Here is a 25,174-nt window from a genome sequence, read left to right as displayed (position 1 = left end):
GTCAAGACCACCCTACCCCCTGCACCTGAGAAGCTCTTGAGGGTCATAAGATGCAACTGCCAGTCTGAATGCAGCACCCTAAGATGCAGTTGCAAAAGAAACACCATGGAGTGCAGTCCGGCCTGTGGACACTGCAGAGGATCCAGCTGCATGAACTCAAAACAGATGGCCTGTGATGAGGATGAAGATTAGATTGTGTAGTGTTGTATTGTGTAAGTGATTTAATTATTTGACCAGTCTAGCCATTTTTGTACTTTACCTTATTTTTTTCTCTGTCCTTACTAACCGTCTCCTGTTCATCCCTCAGCCTTATCTCCTGCCAAGACACCAGAGCCCCCATCTCCATGGACCTATCCCCACGGACATAAACCCTTGAGCCCCATCCTCGTGGACTGAGCTCCACAGAGCCTATCTACTAATATTCCAAGAAGAAAAAAATGTCTTTATCAAATGTTTTGATTAGTTCTGGCGTGTATGCTAATTGGTGCATATCAAATAAGATAATGTGTGATTTGCATGAGTAAACAGAATAATTCAATGAAGTTGTGATTGACTTTTTTCCTTGTCTTTGTGTGTGTAATCAGCCTGTGAGTTTTTATAGTGATATCTAAAAGTAAAATTTTGAACCCCATTCACAACTATGTTATAACAGGCATTTTTCAATATGAATATATATAGGTCGTTTTCAAAACTTTCCCATGATGGGATTCCTTGGGACTTTTTTTCCCTCACTAAGGACATAATGAGGATAAAAAATCAGTTGAGTTTGCTACTGTTGCAATTTGTCCTAGGTTTTTTCATATAATGACTGGACTATTAGGCTATTTCTATTTCTGAAAGGTGGCGACCCTAGTCCCAGGTGTGTGTGTGTGTGTGTGTGTGTGTGTGTGTGTGTGTGTGTGTGTGTGTGTGTGTGTGTGTGTGTGTGTGTGTGTGTGTGTGTGTGTGTGTGTGTGTTAGTGTGTGTTTATGTATGTGGTTGTGTGTGTTTTATAGTGACTGTGTGTTCCTTCCTTCCAGGAAGCTGATTGGCTGCTTTATGACTGGTTTATGGCTCAGGTGTGAGAGCTGTTACCTGTTCAAAGCTCAAAGTCCAACATATCAAGAGCCAACGCTGAGGAAAACGTTCCGGATGGTTCCAGGTTCCAGGTTGTGACCGCCGGCACCACAGAAGAAGAACCTGGGACCGGTTGTGAGGAGCGGGAGGACCAGAGATCTGCTGAAGATCTGCTGAAGACCTGCTGAACCTGCTCATGGAATACACCTGAGATTATACCTGAGATTTACCTGGGGAGAAACCGTAAACACAGATCAGCGTCTGAGCGGCGGCCATCTTGGAAGCTCAGGTGAGAACAAACATGACGACCTGGTCTGATCTGATCTGAATGATCTGATCTGATCTGATCTGATCTGATCTAAGAGACCAAACTCTTCAGAAATAGTTAGTTTTGATAAATGTGCATAAATGTCACCGTTATTGCCGTTACAAAACGATGAAGTCTCATAAAGAATCATTCTGGTCTGGCAGCAGAACTGGGTATTGTTTTTGGTGTGTATCTGCATGAGAGTTTCCTTCACCTCTCAATCTCGACAGACTGATCACGTCTTATTGATCGTATTGATTATGATCCTAAAACCCTGATTATTCCAGACACTTAAATCCCCGACAGGTAGGACAGAAAAACCAGAGGTGGTTTTAACGTCACAGCGGTACGAACTTCCTCCCAGGCTGAAACTGATCAGGTGTTTTTGTCTTAGACCAGATTAATGTTTTATTATGGGATGTTCCAGTAATTCCTGAAGATCCTCCAGCTGATTCAATTCAATTCAATTCAATTCAATTTTATTTGTATAGCGTCTAATAAAACATAGTTGTCTCCAGGATGTTTCCAGAACATGAACATGAACCCCCGAGCAATTATTATATAAACACTGGAGGTAAAAACTCCCCTAGTGGGAGAAAAACCTTAAACCAAACTGTAGGTGCCATGTGCTAAATATTTATGTTTACGTTGGCATCAGCTGTTAGTTTGACACCTGTCACTCATGTCACGGGGGGTGTGGTCAAGGTAGTAATCTGGGTCAATGAATGAATGGGTGAATATTCACCTGTTCACCACGGCGGCTGCATGGAGAGGGGGGGGGGGGGGGGGGGTCATTTTTTGTTGACCGCTTGAATACCGCTTGATTATACCGCTTGATTACTGTTGTGCAACTCGGGTAGCTTGGCTGTCCAGTTATCGAAGGCTATTAATGAATATTATTAATAATTATTAATAATTAATAAAGTTGACTATTTATCAAATTGAATTATCAAAATGATAATAATTCTCGTAGGGGCACCACCCCCGGTGCCTTACTCCGGGGGAAAAATGATAACTAAACAGCAGAAAATCAGTCTCATATGATTTGAATTATCCTGCAGAACAGCAAATCCTACTATCACTTACAGGATAACAGTTGAAGGCGTGATATCCGAACACTAGGCTCTGCTTAAACAAATCAATTTGTGACCAAAACTTGCATGAAATAACAACAACCACTCATTAAAAATCAATCAGGATTTATTTACATACAGGTGTCAAAAGATGATAAACGCAACACCCCAAATAAACCTGATGGCAGAACTTAAGTATTATAAAACAATTAATTAACTAGGAAAACAACAATCAATAAAATGAAATGAAAGTTAAATGCATGGAATGGGAAAAAGAAATCAAAGCAATAATAAAAATGATATCACGAACATGTACGGTTTAAAATATTGTGGCTGCATAAAGATGGCTGCGTTTTTTTTTTAAGATGGCGGGACCGTAACCACGCTCCGTGCAGATCTAGAACGGGTGGTGATCCCGGTGTTTAAACCGTGATCAACTGGCGAAACGGCGCTTTAAAACATGAATGACTAGCAGAAAGTGGTGACTACAAATTAATGACAACAGTCCTGATAATGATGCTGATGTAATCTCAGCTCTGAACACAGATTTAGCTCTGAAAACGCTCTTAAGTTACTGATAAACAGAGATCCCGACTTCACACAGCTCTGAACCGTTCTTAGTCCTACTGATCTGCCGCTCACGGGCTCACGTCTCCTCTGGGATCCGGATCGGGTGCCTGCGGGTTTTGTCGACTGGGCCGTCCCTTCCCCTGAAACGGATTAGACAGCGGCGGGGCCGCCTCGTGCCGGGCCGTGTCTCCGGACCAACGGAGGCTCACACGCATTCCTAGGCGCGACGGGGGACCGGTCTCTCCTGCCGTGCTTCCCTCTCTGCGCCGGTCGCCGACGCGCGGCCGTCCGGGCCCCGGGAGAGCTCACGCCGGCGAGACGCCGGCCGTCCGTCCCCGATCCCTGCGCGGTTAGCAGACAGGGGCTCGGAGCGGGGAGGGAGGGTTCAGTCGGAGCGCTCAGTTGCCGCTGTGTCCCGATCTGGTTGCCGGGAGCGCGTGGGCGTCGGAAGCTCGGATCTGTGAACTTAGAGGACAGAGTTTAGTGGAAGCCGGAGCCTCCCCGGGGGACCGCCACTTCAACCGCAGGTGCAACGGAGCGGGCCCGGTCCGATGCGGGCCTTACCCCTCCCCCCAGCCAGGGGGAGAAAAGGAGATGGGACCTTTGGCCCGGAGCCAAAAGGACGTGTTGACCCCCCGGTTGATGAAGGAAAAAGAGACAGATGAACGCGCAGCGCTGCGTTTTGATCCTACGCGCGCTGCAGTGACGTCATCGGTGCCTCATTGCGATTGGATGCGCGCCGCTTGTAGGCGCCACCCCCCCACACGCAAGGCATGCTGGGGGTTGTAGTTCAGGTCGGCCATTTTTGGAGGCACATTACAGCCGATTTTCAGCTGAGCCGTTTTCAAAGTTGAATATACACCTTCACAAAATGTTCATACATTTTATAAGTTCCGAGTTCACATGGGCATATGGGCGACCCCAACATTACCGTTTGAATATACGGACAGAGAGTAAATATCTTGCCTTGCTTTTGGCTGTTTGTCCAGCGTTGGAGGAGAATAAATGCGGACACAGTTTAACAACACGGAAATGTCTTGTCGTTTATGCAGCGCATCAGCAGTACCATGCTCCCTCACTTAGCCTCTCAGTGATTTCCTTTTTTGTTTGGTTTGGGGTCACTACACAAACAGTTGCAAGAAAAACTCCCCTTTAGTGGTCGTCTTATAATCAGGGTCATCTTTTATTCAGGCTAATATGGTATATAGCGTCAGAGACCCAGAACACGAGTTATGTCACGTGACTCTTTATGTAATGTTTTCAAGATGGAACTTTCTTTCCTGGTTATTATGACATTCATACTGTATATAAGTATTCTGTTTGTGTTCTGGTCTCAGGGTTGTTGGTTCCACCAGTTCCTCCCCCTGGAGCTCTACCAGCCCCCCCATCATGGATCCTGGATCGGGGCGGCTGCCGGTCCAGGTCCTGGGAGAGAACGAGGCGCTGCAGCAGTTCTTCAACGGTGAGGACCAGAAATCTTTCCAGAATTGTTGTCTTTCTGCCTAACCCTAGCCCCCTAACCCTAACCCTAACCCCTAACCCTAACCCTAACCCTAACCCTAACCCCTAACCCTAGCCCCCTAACCCTAACCCTAACCCCCTAGCCCCCTAACCCCTAACCCTAACCCCTAACCCCTAACCCTAACCCTAACCCCTAACCCTAACCCTAACCCTTCTTCAACGGTGAGGCCCAGAAATCTCTCCAGCACATTTCAGAGAATAAGATAAGACCTTCCAGGGTGTTTGGAAAGAAGACCAAGGTCTGCTTAAAAAGGGTCAGTTAATAATGTTCCAGGAATCTGTGAAGGCGCTAAGCATCAGCTGTTCCAGGACTTCACAAGCTTCCTTGTAGAGTCCCAGAGATCCATCCGGAGGCTGGAATAGTCCTGGATGAGCCTTGGGGGGTTTGGACCAACCTGATCTCACAAAAATCTGTGAAATGCCCACGACCTCTCACCACTATTTTCCGTGGTACCAACACGGAAATGGTATAATTCCGTGTGAGCACCACGGATATGTACCATGCAAAGTCAATGGGATCCGTTGTCGTGATATATACACGGATTATTACATTATTATTATGTATATATTATTCTTCAAGTTATGAGTTTTTCGCAAGTTACTGTTTGTTACTGTCAGTTTGTAAAAGCATGTTTTTAACTCTGTTTAACATTGTTTTAATGGTGTTTTGATGATTTTTAACAGTATTTTGACGGCGAGTATTTAACCGTGTTTTCTAGTATTTAATGTAAATTTGAGTATTTAACTGTGTTGTTTGCTGTCGCCATGACGACGGAGGGGGCGTCAGTGATGTGAAATTATTATTTTTAGCAAAAACCACAAACAATAGGGTATTACATGGTTAAGGGGTAAAACATGGTTAAAATTATTTTTCACACATTTAACAATTATATATTTAAAATATATTTACACAAATGTGTGTATCATGCCCTTAAACTACTATATACACTCTTATTTTAGTATGAACAACCTCCATTTCTGTGAAAAAAAACAATATTAGCTAAGAACTACATTTCCCATCAGTCATGCTATACAGCTTTATGCTAATCAGCACCATATTTGTAGTCACATTGGTTTGGTTAACACTAATGTATAAAAACGTTTTAAAAAACATATATCAATTGAATATATCTATTATCTAGTGCATCTGAAATAGTAACTACATTTTATAGAGATGATGTATGTTAAGGAATTGTAAATATGTTTGTTTATTAGGATACTTTATTTAACATCATGTAACTGACTGATGTATTTACAGTGATTCAATATAAGTTGTAAATGTACCTGTGTATGGTTTATTTTAATATTTACCGTTCAAAAGCACAATATAATTAACAGTTTACTTCCACGTCCATAGCAACAGTAATCAATGACCACACATCCGCGATTTGACGTGTTTGACGGAATGGGAGAAAACAATTAATTTAAATATCGCCAGTCTCCACTTCCTGGTTCAAAAGCAATTAAAAATGATATTTTGTGGCTGGACGACGCTCTGGCTAAGGTCTGGTTAGGTTTAGGCATCACTTATGATTGGTTAGAAGTAGGAAAGGTTGTGGTTTTTGCTAAAAATAATAATTTCACATCACTTACGCCACCTCCGTCGTCATGGCGACAGCAAACAACATGGTTTAATACTCAAATTTACGTTAAATACTAGAAAACAGTTAAATACTCGCCGTCAAAATACTGTTAAAAATCATCAAAACACCATTAAAACACTGTTAAAACAGCGTTAAAAACATGCTTTTACAAACTGACAGTAACAAACAGTAACTTGCGTGTAGTAGTAATGTAGTGTAGTTACTATTTCAGATGCACTAGATAATAGATATATTCAATTGATATGTTTTTTAAAATGTTCTTATACGTTAGGGTTAACCAAACCAATGTGACTACAAATATGGCGCTGATTAGCATAAAGCTGTATAACATGACTGATGGGAAATGTAGTTCTTAGCTAATATTGTTTTTTTTAATAGAAATGGAGGTTGTTAATACTAAAATAAGAGTGTACATAGTAGTTTAAGGGGATGATACACACATTTGTGTAAATATATTTTAAATATATAATTGTTAAATGTGTGAAAATTAATTTTAACCATGTTTTACCCCTTAACCATGTAATACCCTATTGTTTGTGGTTTTTGCTAAAAATAATAATTTCACATCACTTACGCCCCCTCCGTCGTCATGGCGGCAGCAAACAACACGGTTAAATACTCAAATTTACATTAAATACTAGAAAACACGGTTAAATACTCGCCGTCAAAATACTGTTAAAAATCATCAAAACACCATTAAAACACTGTTAAAACAGCGTTAAAAACATGCTTCTACAAACTGACAGTAACAAACAGTAACTTGCGCGTCAAAAAACTCATAACTTAGCCACTATAATAAAGAATAATATATACATAATAATAATGTCATAATCCGTGTATATATCACGACAACGGAGCCCATACAATATCTGTGGTGCTCACACGGAATTATACAGTTTCCGTGTTCGTGCCACGGAAAATAGTGGTGAGAGGTCGTGGACATTTCACGTATTTTTGTGAGATCAGGTTGGTCTGGAGAGTTTAAAAGAGTTTAAAAGTATCAACAGATTCTGCAGGAGGTTCTGATGGAATCTGGAACTCAGTCCAGTCTCTAGAACGTTTGACTCATCAAGACTTTAATCGATTTCTGGGCGTAACTGAAGTTACTCAGATGTTTTTGGTCTTCCATGTTCTTGAGAAGTTTCATGGTTGAGAGAAATCTCAGGAAAGTTCATTTTATTCTTTATTTCATTCCAAAAATAAAACAAACAATTCAATACAAAGACAAATACAAATGTTGGTAAATTGTGAATGAAAAGGGAGCAGAAGGAAGAAGAATCTTATCTAATCTGCCCCTTTTTCCAAGAAATACATTCACAAATAACATAAATTAAAAATAAAAAAACAACAACATCTAAGTAAATAAAAAACTAAAATAAGATAAAATTACCGCCGGCTTTGGGGATGTCAATCAAACTTAACTAACATATTTCATTATATTTACTTAAAATTCTGGCTTTAATTGTTCTTTTGAATGTAATGTTTGATTTGGATTCTTTGTTTTCTTTATTCAGATTGTTCCATAAAAGTTTGACCTTGAAAACGAATAATAAACCTTTAACCCAGAAAGAGAAGTTTTATGTTCCTTATCTGTAACCGTGTGTGTGTGTGTGTGTGTGTGTGTGTGTGTGTGTGTGTGTGTGTGTGTGTGTGTGTGTGTGTGTGTGTATATGTGTATGTGTGTGTGTGTGTGTGTGTGTGTGTGTGTGTGTGTGTGTGTGTGTGTGTGTGTGTGTGTGTGTGTGTGTGTGTGTGTGTGTGTGTGTGTGTGTGTGTGTGTGTGTGTGTGTATATGTGTGTGTGCAGGTCTGGACAGCTCGGTTGCCGTGGATACCAGCGTCCTAGAGGAATTCCTGAGCAACAACATGGAGCCCTGCAGCTTGTAAGACTTAGACATAAATACTTTCCTGTGGTTGTAACTAATACTTTTAGTAACTAATACTTTAGTAACTAATACTTTTAGTTCCTTTTCTCTAAACGACTCACTTGTTACTCCAGTTTTACTTCAGAGTTCCTGCATAAACATCAGAAAGAAGCTAAAACCCTCGGCTTAAACATCAACAAGGTTTTTACTGATTGATCAGAATCCAGGAATGTTAAGAAAATCCAGAAAAATTCACCCAATGTTTTAGTCTCGTCCTGGTTGAATATGTCGGTATTTCATGTGCAGGTCGTGAATCAGTCAGGGTTGATTTATGAATAGATCCATAGATGTTTATTTTCCCAGCATGCTCCCTGGTAACTTGCTTTTTTCCCATCATGCTCCCTGGTGTTGTGCAACAGGGTTAGTGGTTTCAGTTATCAAAAGTTATTAATAATTATCTTCAACAGTTATTAATAATTAATAAAGTAGATTATCAAATTGAATTATCAAAATGACCTAATCCTCGGGGAACCACCTGTTTCCAGGAAAATTATAAATTTAACAACAAGATCAGTCTCAAGAGAAATTATTACGCGTAGTATAATTGAAGGGGGAAATTCGAGCGTAGCTTCGGCAACCAACCTTGGCGGCAAATATGGGTAAAATAAACGAAGACGACTTCTTTCAATCAGAAATGTATTTCCACCAGTGTCAAGCAGTTGGAAAACAACACTTCGGATAAATCTGATGGTTCAATTACATAAACAGAGACAAGAAATCGTATAAGGCGGATATTCTAATCATCCGCTCTGAGATACAATCGGGAGCCGCGGTCCGATCACTCGGCGGTGAAAGCTCACGTAAACAGGCGTAACAATACAATCAACGCGTCACACAGTGTATAAATTCAATATACAGGATGAAAACAACGAAAAGCCTTAAACTAAATCTGCCCAGACGCTAATTGCCTCTTACTTGGAGTTAGATCGGTGAGAGCAGCGGCGTCTTCGAAGAGAGGGGGGGTTTAAAGCTCCCAGGCGCGTAAAACTCGTGGTGCCGTCTGCACTTCCGCGCGCACCGGGTAGTTTCTGTCCGGCAGGACCGGTGTTTTTTTCCCAGCTTGCTCCCTGATAACTTGTGTTTTTTTCCCAGCATGCTCCCTGAGTCTCCTCCAGATTCCAGCTCCGAGGCCTGTTCACCTCCACAGATACCAGGTACGTTACACCTGCTAAACATTCTAAACATGCTAAACACGCTAAACACGCTAAACACGCTAAACATGCTAAACACGCTAAACACACTAAACATGCTAAACATGCTAAACACGCTAAACACACTAAACACGCTAAACACGCTAAACCTGCTAAACATGCTAAACCTGCTAAACATGCTAAACATGCTAAACACGCTAAACATGCTAAACCTGCTAAACATGCTAAACACACTAAACATGCTAAACCTGCTAAACATGCTAAACATGCTAAACACGCTAAACATGCTAAACATGCTAAACATGCTAAACATGCTAAACACGCTAAACACGCTAAACACGCTAATCTGCTAACATACTGAACCTGCTAAACCAACTATAGCTACTAAACATGGTAAACATGCTAAACCTGTTAGCCTACCGAACCGGCTAATATGTTAGACATGACGCTCATTTGCATAAAGTTGAGATTTTTCTACTTCAAATTGATGTCGAATGAATGGTAGTAGCTCTCATAGACAATGAATGTTTTAACAAACGTAATACTATTGGTACCGTAATTATCGTACATGTACTTAATAGGACCAGTCAACTCTTCCTCTGACTCTCTACTGAAATTTTTTTTTCTTTCTGTAAGATCCCTCCCAGAAAACCTTCAATTACACTTACCTTTACCCACAAATCACAATGCTAATTCTTCCGATCATCAGTCTACTTCAGAGGATACAAATCATTCCTGTTGATGTAAGGAGAGCGAGTCAATTCTTACTAAAATGAAATATATCTCCAAGTATTTGGGAGAGCAAATCATCCCCACTTATTAAAAACAGTTCCTCTACATATATGTCTATTTCCCTCAGTGTTCTCAGTGTTCCCAACACTTCTTATGGACCTCAAGTCCTGCATATGCTATAAGTCCCTTACTGGACTATTACTCTTGGTACCCAGACCAACATGGCACTCTGGTCATTATCTCTTTAATGCTGCCCCAGATATTAAACCTTTTTAGAAGAGCGAGTCTAAAATTTCAGGATGACGTCGACCTTTCTCTGGCACTGCAATTCACAGACTTTCGACAACAACCCAGCAACAATAATTTGGGATTTTGTAAAAGGACCCCTTACCTCTGAATAATTTGGATAGAAGTCACTGGTGTGTCGTTGGTCTGGAAAAAGGAGTTTCCATCGAAGGTCTATTGTCATCCGGGTCACAGCACCAAGTTGTTGAGGAATAATATAGAATCCAGTTCAGGAATCCACTGTGGTGTTGAGAGTTGTATTCAGTAGCCGGCGGTGAGCGGACCAGCACAGATCGGGTCTGAGTTGGTGTGCCGACCCAGAGTGGTTGGAGTCATGACTTTTTATACAGTAAGTTCAAAGCACAAATGGCAAGAATCAACAAACCAAAGGGGAAAGACAAAAAACAATTAAAGGGTATTTACAGTCAGATGTGATCATTCAGTTGGAAACTACCCCATAGTCAGTCAGGAACTTCATCATAAGGCATTCCCGTGGTTCAAGTCTGTGTTGAAGCTACTTCCAAGGTGTCGCCTCTACAGGGGGGGAGGAAACTGACATTTTAGGTCAACCACGGTGTCACAATGCCTCATTGTTGAAGCTACTTCCAAGGTGTCGCCTCTGCAGGGGGTAGGAAGCTGGAACTTCGTGTGACAATGTGTCTCAACAAAAGCATCTAGAAAAGATTCTGTCTGACTCTCTTTTTTCAATCGGCAGATTTCCACTACGAGCAACCGTCCTCGTCGATGCACCGTGAGGAACTTCAACCCACATCCTGGCATTTGAAGGGTGGAGACTCCGCCCCCTCCTATCCCCCCCTGCTGACCCGCGACCAGCTAACCGCTTACGTCAGGCCTGGGACAATGCATCAGCAGCACGCCTTACCCACAATGCATCACCAACACACTTTACCCACAATGCATCAGCAGCACGCCTTACCCACAATGCATCAGCAGCACGCCTTACCCACAATGCATCACCAGCGCACACACACTTTACCCACAATGCATCACCAACACACTTTACCCACAATGCATCACCAACACACTTTACCCACAATGCATCACCAACACACTTTACCCACAATGCATCACCAACACACCTCACCCACCAGCTACTCCCACAGTTACGCCCCCCCCACCCCCCCGTCGCCCCCTCCCCCCACCGACACCCATGGGACACCCGTCACTGGAAACATGGCTCCGCCCCCCTCTGACGTCACCGGGCATGGGCGGGTCCCAAACATGGCTCCGCCCACCTCAGACTGTCTGCTGAGCTCCGCGACCGCATTGCACCCTGGGTAAGGAAACGTTTGCTGTTCTTAGTTTTATAACACTAAGAACTAAGAATAAATATGGAATGACTAAAGCCTGGATTATGGTTCTCCGCTAAACCAACACAGAGCCGTGACGCGGTTGCCGTGGCTCTCAAACCTGTTGACTAGGAATGTTTGATATTTTACTGTTCACGATAAACCGTCAAAAAAATTCCCCACGGTAAGAATTTGTCATCTCGCGGAAAAACACACAACGTACGTGAAGGAAGGAAGGAAGGAAGGAAGGAAGGAAGGAAGGAAGGAAGGAAGGAAGGAAGGAAGGAAGGAAGGAAGGAAGGAAGGAAGGAAGGAAGGAAGGAAGGAAGGAAGGAAGGAAGGAAAGAAGAAAGAAAGAAAGAAAGAAAGAAAGAAAGACAGAAAGAAAGACAGAAAGAAAGAAAGAAAGAAAGAAAGACAGAAAGAAAGAAAGAAAGAAAGAAAGAAAGAAAGAAAGAAAGACAGAAAGAAAGAAAGAAAGAAAGAAAGAAAGAAAGAAAGAAAGAAAGAAAGAAAGAAAGAAAGAAAGAAAGAAAGAAAGAAAGAAAGAAAGAAAGAAAGATAAATTCCCGTTGATACGTGTTTCTGTAACAAACATGGCAGGTGGACTCATTTAATTGTTTTTTATTAATTCAATGTAATTGGTGTAGTTTAGTATTTAGTATCTTTTACAGCAGTGATTTGGCTCCAAAGACACAATGTGGTGATAGATTTATAGTTACAAAGGTGGAGTTGAATTGGTATTTTTTTTATCGTCATTTTTATCGTTATCGGGATGAATGCCAGAAATTATCGTGATACATTTTTTAGTCCATACCGCCCATCCCTACTGTTGACTGCGTTGGGGGGGGCTGATAAGAGGTGGGGCCGATGAAGGCGTTGAGTTGAGGGAGGTGGTTATCAGCAAGTGTCTGTGAAGTGATGAGCCCAGAGCTGCTCCTCAGCCAATGTCCTTGATGTTATCAGACGGCTCGGTCAGTTCTGAAACAGGTCCACAGATGTTCCTGAGAGGGGAGGGTTAGTGGGGGCAGACTCACCTTGTTTACATTCCACCAGGGAGATTGTGACGAGAGCGATCGGCCAAAACCGCCTTGTCAAGGCCAGATTATAGAATCAACAATTATATTGAAAACAGACAGACTCCATAATTTTCCGTCTGCCTTCAGTCTCTGGTTCATCAATAGCGACTCCAATCAGACGAATTTGTGATCAATTCCCGCCAAGCCGAGCTTCCAACTTCTCCAGGGTGTTATCCATCTTACCAATGAGCTCAAAGACGCCGCCAGCCTGAGATTCTGTTCAAGAATCACATCCAGCTTACGGTTTTGCTCCCCCAGCGTTAAAGTCTGAGTGTTGATCACCTTGCTTGATCCTTCAGCCACGTCCAGCAGCTCTGAAAGAACCAGAACAGCTGTCGACGACTTACGCGTTTGTCGGTACACCAGGAATCCCCCTCCTCCGATCAAGAGAAATCCTGCTATCATAAATCCAATTATGAAGCATCTTCAACGTCCTCGACAGACAGAATCACCAAACACAACGGTTTCCAATGTTTCCAGGAATCCATTGTGTATCCAGCAAAAAACATCCCATGGGGGCAGGAGGGCTCCCTTACCCCCTGACTTCTGGTTGTGCTGAGAGACCAGTTAATCAATTCCATGATTGTAGGAGTGAAAAAGATATAGGTATATGATATATCATAATATAACTATAAACTATAACTCTAAACCTTAAGGATAATCACTGTTGGAGACTTTAAAAGCCGTAGGAAGGATCTTGCAGCAGCTACTTTTCACACTTGTCATCTGACATGTGTCTGTTTTCCTTCAGCTGCAGTAAAAAGAGGAGGCGTTCGGAGTCCGAGGACTCGGCGGTGGACGGGTCCTGCTGCGACGGGGGAAGAACTGGACCGGTACCGGGTCTAGGGGGAACCCAGATGTTGACCTGGGAACCGTACCGGTCTGGGGACTGGAGCTGCTTGTACGACGACAGAAACCAGAAACTGTGAGTACAAGGAGAGTCTGAATGTTCTGGTCTGCCCCCGCCCAGGAACCAGGACCTGGACCTGGACCTGTACCAGTCCCAGGTCCAGGTCCAGGTCCAGGTCCAGGTCCCTGAACCTGGACCAGGTCCAGTTCTCAGAACTCTCCTGTGTTCCAGGTCTCCTCCTTCGTATCACGTGGAAACAGATAAAGGCTTCAACTACTCGACGGCCGATGAGTCGTTCGTCTGCCAGAAGAAGAACCACTTCCAGGTCTCGGTTCACGTCGGGGTCTCGTCAGAACCACGATCCGTCCAGACTCCGGGGGGGAGACAGGAAGTCCAGGACTTTCAGATTAAAGTGTTCGGGATTAAGGTGCGTGACCTTAAACCTTTAGATCTAAACCTTCTACCTTTAGATTTAGGAACTTCCTGTCGATTCCCAACATCTGGATCAGCTACTGAGAACTTGGATCCATCGAACTCGTCCGGTGTCATTTCTGTCGGGGTTTGACATTTCCCCCAGTTTGTGTTTTCAGTTCTGTCCCGCCTGTTTTCCATCTGCCCTGATTGTTGCACCTGTGTCTCGTTACCCCCTGTGTAAATCTGGTCTTGTCTTCCCCTGCTCCCTGTCGGTCTGTACTGTTTGCTCCCTCCATGTTCTCCTCGTCAGTTTTCCTGTTCGTGTTCCTGGTCCAAGTTTTTGATCTGCTCAGCAGCGCTTTTGGTTTGGTTTTGTGTTTTTGCTCAAATAAATCTTGTTTTTTGGAACTCCTGCCTCTCGCTCTCCTGCTTTTGGGTCCTCAACAAACCACCCTCCTGACAGTTTCCATCCTCTCACCCATTAAAGGCGCCAGATGTTTGCAGCTGCAGCACATCTGGGTTTAAGATGCAGCACATCTGGGTTTAAGATGCAGCACATCTGGGTTTAAATCCCACCAGTATCGTTCTCTTCATCCAGATGTTTCTCTTGCAGTCGGACTCTCCCGGCTACCTGGTGACCATCGAGCAATCCCAGCCGGACCGGAGCAAGAAACCCTTCCACCCCGTCAGGTACGAGTTTATAAACGTGTGTCAAAACTCCGAGTTCGGTTTTAATCTCTCAGTTTTGATATAAAACTTCCTCGTTTCCTCCAGCGTTCGTCTGCCCGGCGGGAAAATCACCAAAGTGACGCTCGGCCGGCTGCATTTCAGCGAGACGACGGCCAACAACATGAGGAAGAAAGGCAAACCCAACCCTGATCAGAGGTTAGTATTGATCGGTGGACTGATTATTGATGTATGATGAATTCAGGCTGGTTTGAGCTGAACCGTCCCGTGTTTTCAGGTATTTTCAGATGGTCGTCGGTCTCTACGCCGCCGTCGGGGAAGAAACCTTCCTGTTAGCAGCTCTGGCCTCCGAGAGGATCATCGTCCGGGTAAAACATCGCTTTTTATTTCTTTATTCCAGTCATTAAAAGAAAAACAAAACAGCTGAATATAATTACAACAAATCTGTTACGGGGTGAGGTTTTGGACCCAAATCCAGCACACGGTGGTAGTTTGTCAAACCATTCAAAAGTTATCGGACTATCAAATATATAGCATTTAATCTGGGTTATTTACTCTGTGTGTGTGTGTGTGTGTGTGTGTGTGTGTGTGTGTGTGTGTGTGTGTGTGTGTGTGTGTGTGTGTGTGTGTGTGTGTGTGTGTGTGTGTGTGTGTGTGTGTGCACGTGCACGCGCGCGTGTGCGTGCGTGCGTGCGTGCGTGCGTGTAAGGGGGGATATTTAATATATATATATATACATATATATATATATATATATATATATATATATATATATATATATATATATATATATATATATATATATGTACATATATATATCCCATGAACCGGTTCCCAGCAGGACTGGGGATCGGCTAAGGTCAAAGGTCAGGGGTCAGATTTCTCCATTTTCCAGGTTAAAGTATATGAAGTCTGTACTGACTGAGTCATGTGACCAGTTCTGGCTGAATGAATCAGCAGCTGAGCTCTGGTTGCCCCGGCAACAAGAACCTCGACTTCAGAACCTTCCGGTTTGGCTGTGAGAAAAACCCAGATTTTGCCTTCTGACAAGGTCTCAAATAACTCAGATTTGTGAGAAAACCGTAGCTCTTAGCAGAAAAACTAAAACATCGTGAGAGACACAGAACCCGGCAGATTCTGAGAATCTTAATTTTATTCAGATATTCTTTAAAATGTGTGAGCAAGCTCAGTGCGAAGACAGAGTGAGATTCTTTTGAAGAAAATGCTTGATTACATTACAGTGAATGGAGACGGAGACAGGTAATGGTGCCGCTCTAGCCTCCCCGTTTAAAGTTTGTGCATACCCCGCCTGTCAAAGTCACATTTTATGAACCCCAACACCTATGTCTACATTCTGACCAAAAATTATTTGTCTCCTTTTTACGGTTTGGTCGTGAGCTCGAGTTACAAATAAAAATTCAAGTTATTTTCTTACTGTTTCTCGCACTCTACCAACCGACACCCGCACTCTAGATTTGACAAAAAAGTGATTTCCAGTCCTCGCTTGAGTGCTCATATCTTGAAAACTGTACATCTTAGGAAAAGACTGTTTGATGTTTGGAGAGAGAAAATAAGTTTTCCTCCGTTTTGAAGTTTGAATGACATTTCTACGTGCAAGTATGAGAAAGTTAGGTGACTCCGAAAAAAGGTGAATTTTGGCTATTTTTTAAAACTTTTTCCCATCCGCTTTGAATGGGTTTTTTTGGCCGTTTTTTGGGGAATAACTTTGGGAAAAATGGGAATTTCAACACCAAAAGTCATAGCACATTATTCCCGATTGAGACACACGTTTTGATATATGATTCGTGGGTTCTCCGAAATCTGTCCGGAAAATGAATAATAATGAACATGCAGGATAACATTAGTGCCTCTGCTGCGCCAAGAGGCACAAATGTTATCCTGCACTCCTCCTCCATTGCTATGGCATAGCTATGGAGGAGCCTCATGACGCAGCCGTGGCACTAATTACGCAATTGTATATGTATAGTAGGTGAGTCTTTACGTTAGATTTGTTTAATCTCCTGCAGGCGTCCAACCCGGGCCAGTTTGAGGTGGACGGCGACCCCCTGTGGCAGCGCGGCGGCGCGGCGGGTGACGCCCTGGTTTGTCACGGCCGCGTCGGCATCAACACCGACTCCCCTGACGACGCGCTGGTCGTCGGCGGCAACGCCAGAGTGATGGGAGCCATTCTGCAGCCGTCGGACCGCCGAGCCAAGCACAACATCCAGGAGGTGGGACCGGTTAGGGAGGGGTGGGAACCGGGGGGAACCGTTAACCCTGGATGTCCCGGTTAGGGAGGGGAATTGATGAGATTTTTCCAATTCCAATTCCATTTTCGATTCTGTTTAACGATTCGATTCTTTATCGATTCTTTTAAAGGATATCTGAGCTGAGCACTCAAAAATAAAATTACGTTCAGTGACAAATACAATCAACTCAAGTCCAACGGAACTGCAACCATAAATATGAAGAATTAGGTATTCTTTTGCAGAAAAATAAGCATATCTGCTTTTTCAGTAAGGATATGGGATCTTTCTGGACACAGTAGTTAGCAATAGCAGGTTTTACAATAAGACAAATGGCGCTAACATGATAGGCTAGTGTTAGCTTGTTAGCTACCTGCAGTATTAACAGCAGAGGACTGGCTAACGTTGTAGCTGCTGCTCAGTTGAAAAGATTTACTCCGGACTCGGAACAGATCAAACACGCAACATTTATTAAAAGTTATTGCATCCTGTGTGTGCTAACCTTCTTCTTCCGGCTCTCGGTGAAGGCGGACGCTTTTCTGTTCCTCTCCATTATCTATCTGTCCTGCTACTGCTTTTGTCCTGTCTTGTCTTCAGAGTCTCTCCTTTTCACTCCTCCCAAACTCTACAATCATGGAATTGATTAACTGGTCTCTCAGCACAACCAGAAGTCAGGGGGTAAGGGAGCCCTCCTGCCCCCATGGGACATGTTTTTTACTGGATACACAATGGATTCCTGGAAACATTGGAAACCGTTGTGTTTGGTGATTCTGTCTGTCGAGGACGTTGAAGATGCTTCATAATTGGATTAATGATAACAGGATTTCTCCTGATCGGAGGAGGGGGATTCCTGGTCTACCGACAAACGCGTAAGTGGTCGACAGCTGTTCTGGCTCTTTCAGAGCTGCCGGACGTGGCTGAAGGATCAAGCAAGGTGATCAACACTCAGACTTTAACGCTGGGGGAGCAAAGCCGTAAGCTGGATGTGATTCTTGAACAGAATCTCAGGCTGGCGGCGTCTTTGAGCTCATTGGTAAGATGGAGAAGACCTTGGAGAAGTTGGAAGCTCGGCTTGGCGGGAATTGATCACAAATTCATCTGATTGGAGTCGCCATTGATGAACCAGAGACTGAAGGCAGACGGAAAATTACTGAGTCTGCCTGTTTTCAATATAATTGTTGATTCTATAATCTGACCTTGACAGGGCAGCTTGGCCGGCTGCTCCATTCACAATCTCCCTGGTGGAATGTAAACAAGGTGACTCTGCCCCCACTAGCCCTCCCCTCTCAGGAACATCTGTGGACCTGGATCAGAACTGATCGAGCCGTCTGATAACATCAAGGACATTTGGCCGAGGAGCAGCTTTGAGCGAAGTTCACAGTGACCCGTGTCTGTGTTCCAGGGGCCCCTGGTGGCCCCTGGAACACGGTGTTGAACTCAGTGTTTGTCCCCCAGGTGGACTCGGAGCAGCAGCTGAAGAGAATCACCAAGATGAGGATCGTTGAGTACGATTACCGGCCGGAGTTCGCCTGCAGCAACGGGATAGACCACGCCCACCACACAGGTAGACACGCCCATCACACAGGTGCCGCTGCGACCCAACCGCCGAACCACTCGGTGTCTAGTGTCTGCTAACCAAAGCTAATGTTGCTAACCGAAGCTAATGTTGCTAACCGAAGCTAATGTTGCTAACCGAAGCTAATGTTTCAGGTGTTTGGTGTCTGCTAACAAAAGCTAATGTTGTTAACCAAAGCTAATGTTGCTAACCAAAGCTAATGTTGCTAACCAAAGCTAATGTTTCAGGCGTATGCTAGCCTGCTAGCTAGCTTGTGTTCCAGGCGTCATCGCCCAGGAGGTGAAGGAGCTGCTAACCAGAGCTAATGTTGCTAAGCTAAGCTAATGTTGCTAAGCTAAGCTAATGTTCCAGATGTTTCAGGTGTTTCAGCTGTTTCAGGTGTTTACCTGCTAAGCTAAGCTAATGTTGCTAAGCTAAGCTAATGTTTCAGCTGTTTCAGGTGTTTACCTGCTAAGCTAATGTTGCTAAGCTAAGCTAATGTTCCAGGCGTCATCGCCCACGAGGTGAAGGAGGTGCTAACCAGAGCTAATGTTGCTAAGCTAATGTTCCAGGTGTTTACCTGCTAAGCTAAGCTAAGCTAATGTTCCAGGTGTGATAGCCCAGGAGGTGAAGGAGCTGCTTCAGGTGTTTCAGGTTTTCCAGGTGTTTTCCAGGTTTTCCCGGTGTTTTCCAGGTTTTCCAGGTGTTTTCCAGGTGTTTAAGCTAAGCTAATGTTGCTAAGCTAAGCTAATGTTCCAGGCGTCATCGCCCAGGAGTTGAAGGAGCTGCTAACCAGAGCTAATGTTGCTAAGCTAATGTTCCAGGTGTTTACCTGCTAAGCTAAGCTAAGCTAATGTTCCAGGCGTCATCGCCCAGGAGGTGAAGGAGCTGCTTCCGTCTGCGGTGAAGGAAGTTGGAGACGTGACCTGCTCGGACGGAGAGAAGATCCCCAACTTCCTCATGGTGGACAAGGTAACTACGTTACCCACAATGCACTGCTGCTTTACTACTGTACCCACAATGCACTGCTGCTTTACTGCTGTACCCACAATGCACTGCTGCTTTACTGCTGTACCCACAATGCACTGCTGCTTTACTACTGTACCCACAATGCACTGCTGCTTTACTACTGTACCCACAATGCACTGCTGCTTTACTACTGTACCCACAATGCACTGCTGCTTTACTACTGTACCCACAATGCACTGCTGCTTTACTACTGTACCCACAATGCACTGCTGCTCTTTACTGCTGTACCCACAATGCACTGCTGCTTTACTACTGTACCCACAATGCACTGCTGCTTTACTACTGTACCCACAATGCACTGCTGCTTTACTGCTACCCACAATGCACTGCTGCTTTACTACTGTACCCACAATGTACTGCTGCTTTACTGCTACCCACAATGCACTGCTGCTTTACTGTACCCACAATGCACTGCTACTTTACTACTGTACCCACAATGCACTGCTACTTTACTGCTGTACCCACAATGCACTGCTGCTTTACTACTGTACCCACAATGCACTGCTGCTCTTTATGTACCCACAATGCACTGCTGCTTTACTACTGTACCCACAATGCACTGCTGCTTTACTACTGTACCCACAATGCATTGCTGCAGCCGTCTGCCGACGACTCTTATTTACCGTATCAGCCCGATTATTACACGACCTGATTATAAATGTTGTGCCATAAGGAAATGCTGTTTCAGTTATCAAGAGAGATATTAATAATTGTCCTTCAACAATTATTAATAATTAATAAGGTAGATTATTTATCAAAATGACTTAATGGAGACGGGGCACCACCTGGTTGTTACCAGGAAAATGATAACTACAGCAAAATCTGTCTCAAGATTAATTATTCTGCAGAATAATTCTTGAAGGATGAAATCGAGGTTGAGAGATGGGGTCTTCTCTCCTCTAGCGGGGCCCAGGAAGTCCATGCTCCTTCCTGCAGCTCGTCCTTGTCCAATCAGAGTGTGGTTCCTGATCACCAAGGGGCCACATATGTAAATCCTGGCTGAGCTTCGTGTCCATGGGGGTTTTTCCGTAGTTCCAAAGCTGTGTGGCCACGGTGTCGTAAAACTTTAGTCCTGGTCTCAGTCGAGGCTGAAACCTTGAGCTGGTCAAAGCCTGACTGTTCACAGAATCACACAATTATATGAGTTCATAATCACACATCAATTCATGATCACACATCAATTCATAATCACACATTAATTCATAATCACACATGAATTCATAATCACTCATGAATTCATAATCACACATTAATTCATAATCACACATGAATTCATAATCACTCATGAATTCATAATCACACATGAATCCATGATCACACATGAATCCATGATCACACATGAATCCATGATCACACATGAATCCATGATCACACATCAATTCATAATCACACATTAATTCATAATCACACATGAATTCATAATCACTCATGAATTCATAATCACACATGAATTCATAATCACACATGAATTCATAATCACTCATGAATTCATAATCACACATGAATTAATTATCACTCATGAATTCATAATCACACATGAATTCATAATCACGTGGGCGGTGGCCCAACATTAGACGACCCTGATTATAAGACGATCCTCTTTTTCAAGACTCAAAAAAAGACTTTTTGAACACCAAATTCCATTTTTATACAGAAAATAATGACAGTAAATCTGAAACAAATGATTATAACAATATATTGGAGAGAAAAAGCCTGTTATTTTGCCTCATTCGAAGTTTGCATCATTAACTAGGGTGTTTGCTTCCCTGACTCCGGTCTTGCAGGAGCAGATCTTCATGGAGAACGTGGGAGCGGTGCAGCAGTGTTAACCCTGGTCCTGGTCTTGCAGGATCAGATCTTCATGGAGAACGTGGGAGCGGTGCAGCAGTGTTAACCCTAATCCTGGTCTTGCAGGATTAGATCTTTAGCATTGTTTTACCCTGACTCTGGTCTTGCAGGAGCAGATCTTCATGGAGAACGTGGGAGTGGTCAGCAGGGTTAACCCTGGTCCTGGTCTTGCAGGAGCAGAGCTTCAGGGGTGCTAATCCCTGAGCCTGGTCTTGCAGGAGCAGATCCTTATGTTAACGCCCTGATCCTGGTCTTGCAGGAGCAGATCTTCATGGAGAACGTGGCAGCGGTGCAGCAGTGTTAACCCTGACTCTGGCCTTGCAGGAGCAGATCTTCATGGAGAACGTGGGGGCGGTGCAGCAGCTGTCCAAGCTAACGGATAATCTGGAGACCCGGATCCAGGAGCTGGAGGTTTGGAACCAGCGGCTGCAGAAGCTCAAGAGCCTGACGGGGAGCATACGCTCAACAATGTAGGTGAAACCTCATCATTCTTCACTTATTTATGGAGTCACCATCAGATAACAGATCCAGATGCATGTAAACATTTAAACTACTCTTCCTGGGGTCCACACACAACAAAACATCACATAAGACACAATAAATCAACAAAACGTAAACACAATAAGACATCAACAAAACATCACATGAGACACGATAGACTTCATGTCCCAACTGGTTGTTATTATTAGCATCATGTTTGGCCTCAAACATGATGCTTTTAGTCTTTGCCACATTCAAAACCATTTTTTTCTCACATATCCATTGAAGTATTAGTTGTAGTTCTGATTGAAGTTTGTTCCTTAACCCTGTCATATTATTTAATGCATAATATATAGTTGTATCATCTGCAAAAAGTGTAGCACTGCACTTGTCCAAAGCATAGGGCATGTCATTAGTAGCGGCCCCAGGCAACTGCCCTGGGGGACGCCGCACTGCACATACCGTATTGGCCCGAATATAAGACAGTGTTTTTTGCATTGAAATAAGACTGAAAAAGTGGGCGTCGTCTTACATTCAGGGTCTAGACGTTATACCCATTTACACCGCTAGATGGTGCCAGATATCTTTAAAGCCAATGCTGAACTAAACTCCCCCGGCCAAAGCGACCCCCTGTCACGAAGAAGAAAAATAAAAAATAGTATAAGAAAGAAAAGAGAAGAAAATAAGAGAAGAGATAACAGAAAGTGGAGAAACGTAGTGACAATCTGGAGAAAAGTGGGTGGAAGTTCGGCAGGTGAACCGGCAGCTGAGGAGAAGTTATAATGCAAACTTCAAGATAATGACTTCAAATAGTTAAAATAACAGGCCTTTTCTCTCGAATATATTGTTATAATCATTTGTTTCTTATGTACTGTAATTATTTTCTGTATAAAAATTGAATTTGGTGTTCAAAAAATCTTTCTTCAAACTTGAGTCTTGAAAAAGAGGGTTGTGTTATAATCGGGGTCGTCTTATATTCGGGACAATACAGTAGTTTTATCATCTGCAAAAAGTGTAGCACTGCACTTGTCCAAAGCATAGGGCATGTCATTAGTAGCGGCCCAAGGCCACTCCCCTGGGGGACGCCGCACTGCACACACTCTGGGGAGGAAAAACTACCGTTGAAAAATACAGACTGCGTCCTATTGGACAAGTAGCTATTCATCCATTTGATTGCAGTTGGACAAAACCCATATGCAGCTAGTTTTGCTAATAATATCTCATGGTCAACAATATCAAATGCTAAATTCAATCAAAACAGTTCCAACCATCATTTTCCTGTCAATATACGCTGAAAAATGATCAATGATTTCTGTCAGTGCAGTACAGGTAGAGTGGTCGGCCTTATACGCAGAATTCAATCCATTCAAAACGCAGTAGTGATGAATTTGTTCAAAGACAACTTTTTCCATTAGCTTACTACGTATGGAGGTCAGTAACAGGTCAAACTTGCAGCTCGGCAGAAAACGACTGATAAAAGCGAGTTATGTAACGTCAGCCGAGCCGTTATCAGAGGATTCACAGGTCAAGGACGTCTGGCTGCGTTTTCATTCACATTTCCTGTTGTCGACTCGTCTCTGCAGTTTATGGACGTTTATGAGGAGTTTAACCTTCAATGTTGTTGATGAACGGATCAGCTGGGAGGAAGCTCCGCTCTGATTGGCTGTTCAGAAACTCTTTATTACAACAGCAAATGTCTCTCAACTTGGACTCGGTTACCAAAAAAAATCAATAAATCCATTGGCATTATAAGGCGTGTTGGTCAGTTTGTCATGACGAGTTGTCTCCTTACACTTTATTATAGTTTAATTTATCCTTTTCTCTCATATTGTTATATAGTTTGGTCAAATATTTTTCCTAAAACTCTTCACAAAATTCTGGTCCTACAGAAACATTGTGTTAGGATTAAAGGAGTCACACGCTTCATCTACTCCTTTATTTCACAAACTCCACATTCTTACTATTTATCATATCAACATTTTTCAGATATGTGTTTTTATTAATAAGATAAATTCAAGTGAAGGGAATATTCCTGGACAGTTCAAGACTTACTTTAAATCAAATTCACAGGTTGATTCTTATTCCACTGGACAATCCTCAGATCTTCATCCTCCTAAATTGTTATCCTGCATGTTTTTTATTATTCATTTTCCCCCCAGATTTCGGTTCGCTACTCCTCCTACAAATTTCAGAGGACCCAGGCGAATCATATATCAAAACGTGTGTCTCGGTCGGGAATAGTGTGCTATGACGTTTGGTGTTGAAATTCCCATTTTTCCCAAAGTTATTCCCAAAAAAACGGCCAAAAAACCCCATTCAAAGTGGATGGGAGGACGTAAAAAAAATAATTTCACCTTTTTTCTGAGTCACCTAGCTCTCTCATACCTGCATGTTAGAAAATAGATTCAACCTTCAAAACGGAGGAAAACTTCTCTTCTCTCCAAAACACCAAACAGTTTTTTCATAAGATAAGATGTAAACTTTTCAAAATATGAGGACTCAAGCAAGGACTGGAAATAGGTTTTTTGTCAAATCTAGAGTGCGGATGTCGGTTGGTAGAGTGTGAGAAACAGTAAAAAAATAACCCAAATTTTAATTTGTAACTCGAGCTCACGGCCAAACCGTAAAAAGGAGACAAATAATCTTTGGTCAGAATGTAGACATAGGTGTTGGGATTCATAAAACGTGACTTTGACAGGCGGTGTATGCACAAAACTTAAACGGGGGAGGCTAAAGCGCCGCCAATACCTTTCTCAGTCCCCATTGGCTGTAATGTAATCAAACTATTTCTTCAAAAGAATCTCACTCTGTCTTCGCACTGACCTTACTCACTCATTTTTAAAATATCTGAATAAAATTAAGATCAGATGTCAAAATGTCAGATGTCACAATCTGGCGGCTTCTGTGTCTCTCACAATGTTTTCGGTTTTTGGCTAGGAGCTACGGTTTTATCACAAATCAGAGTTATTTGAGACCTTGTCAGAAGCCAAAACCAGGCAGGTTCTTATCAACATGGCAACCGCAGGTCCTAAGTTTCCCTCCACAGGGAGAGTTGTCACTTGTCTCTGAGCAGAAATTGAGACTCTTGTCTGTGATTGGCTAAATATGATACACACGCACACACACACACACACACACACACACACACACACACACACACACACACACACACACACACACACACACACACACACACACACACACACATAGACAGACACATTTATATTAACTAAAATATTACTTCTGCTTAATTCAAATATATGAAGACATAGTTTGATAGTCCCTATGTTCTGCTATAACTTTTGAATGGTTTGACATAAAGACTCGTGGGTGGTGTCATCGGACTCGGATTTGAGTCCTTCACCATAATTGGCATATTATTGTATTGTGTTGTATTAGGTTATGTAGAATTAGACTTAGGGTACGTATTTCAGGTTAGGTCAGTGTTAGAT

The 25,174-nt window shown here is 43.1% G+C and overlaps 1 protein-coding gene across 1 annotated transcript in view; it reads left to right on the top strand.

Annotated features, from left to right (window-relative positions):
* The first annotated feature begins 1,094 nt into the window (after positions 1-1,094).
* LOC133424255 (myelin regulatory factor-like protein) overlaps positions 1,095-25,174 on the top strand; it is a 38,084-nt gene continuing 14,004 nt past the window's right edge. The window contains exons 1-14 of the mRNA XM_061714746.1: positions 1,095-1,346; positions 4,345-4,469; positions 7,939-8,014; positions 9,149-9,210; positions 10,940-11,522; positions 13,365-13,538; positions 13,695-13,890; positions 14,491-14,567; positions 14,652-14,762; positions 14,842-14,932; positions 16,592-16,795; positions 18,266-18,374; positions 19,228-19,337; positions 21,567-21,712. Coding sequence (XP_061570730.1) covers positions 4,397-4,469; positions 7,939-8,014; positions 9,149-9,210; positions 10,940-11,522; positions 13,365-13,538; positions 13,695-13,890; positions 14,491-14,567; positions 14,652-14,762; positions 14,842-14,932; positions 16,592-16,795; positions 18,266-18,374; positions 19,228-19,337; positions 21,567-21,712 — 2,012 coding nt within the window. The 5' untranslated portion in view covers positions 1,095-1,346; positions 4,345-4,396. The remainder of the gene's footprint in view (positions 1,347-4,344; positions 4,470-7,938; positions 8,015-9,148; positions 9,211-10,939; positions 11,523-13,364; positions 13,539-13,694; positions 13,891-14,490; positions 14,568-14,651; positions 14,763-14,841; positions 14,933-16,591; positions 16,796-18,265; positions 18,375-19,227; positions 19,338-21,566; positions 21,713-25,174) is intronic.

This window comes from Cololabis saira, chromosome 23 (assembly GCF_033807715.1).
Source record: "Cololabis saira isolate AMF1-May2022 chromosome 23, fColSai1.1, whole genome shotgun sequence".
Taxonomy (NCBI): Eukaryota; Metazoa; Chordata; class Actinopteri; order Beloniformes; family Belonidae; genus Cololabis; species Cololabis saira.
The sequence above is the reverse complement of the archived record's forward strand: the minus strand, read 5'-3'. Positions and strand labels throughout refer to the sequence as shown.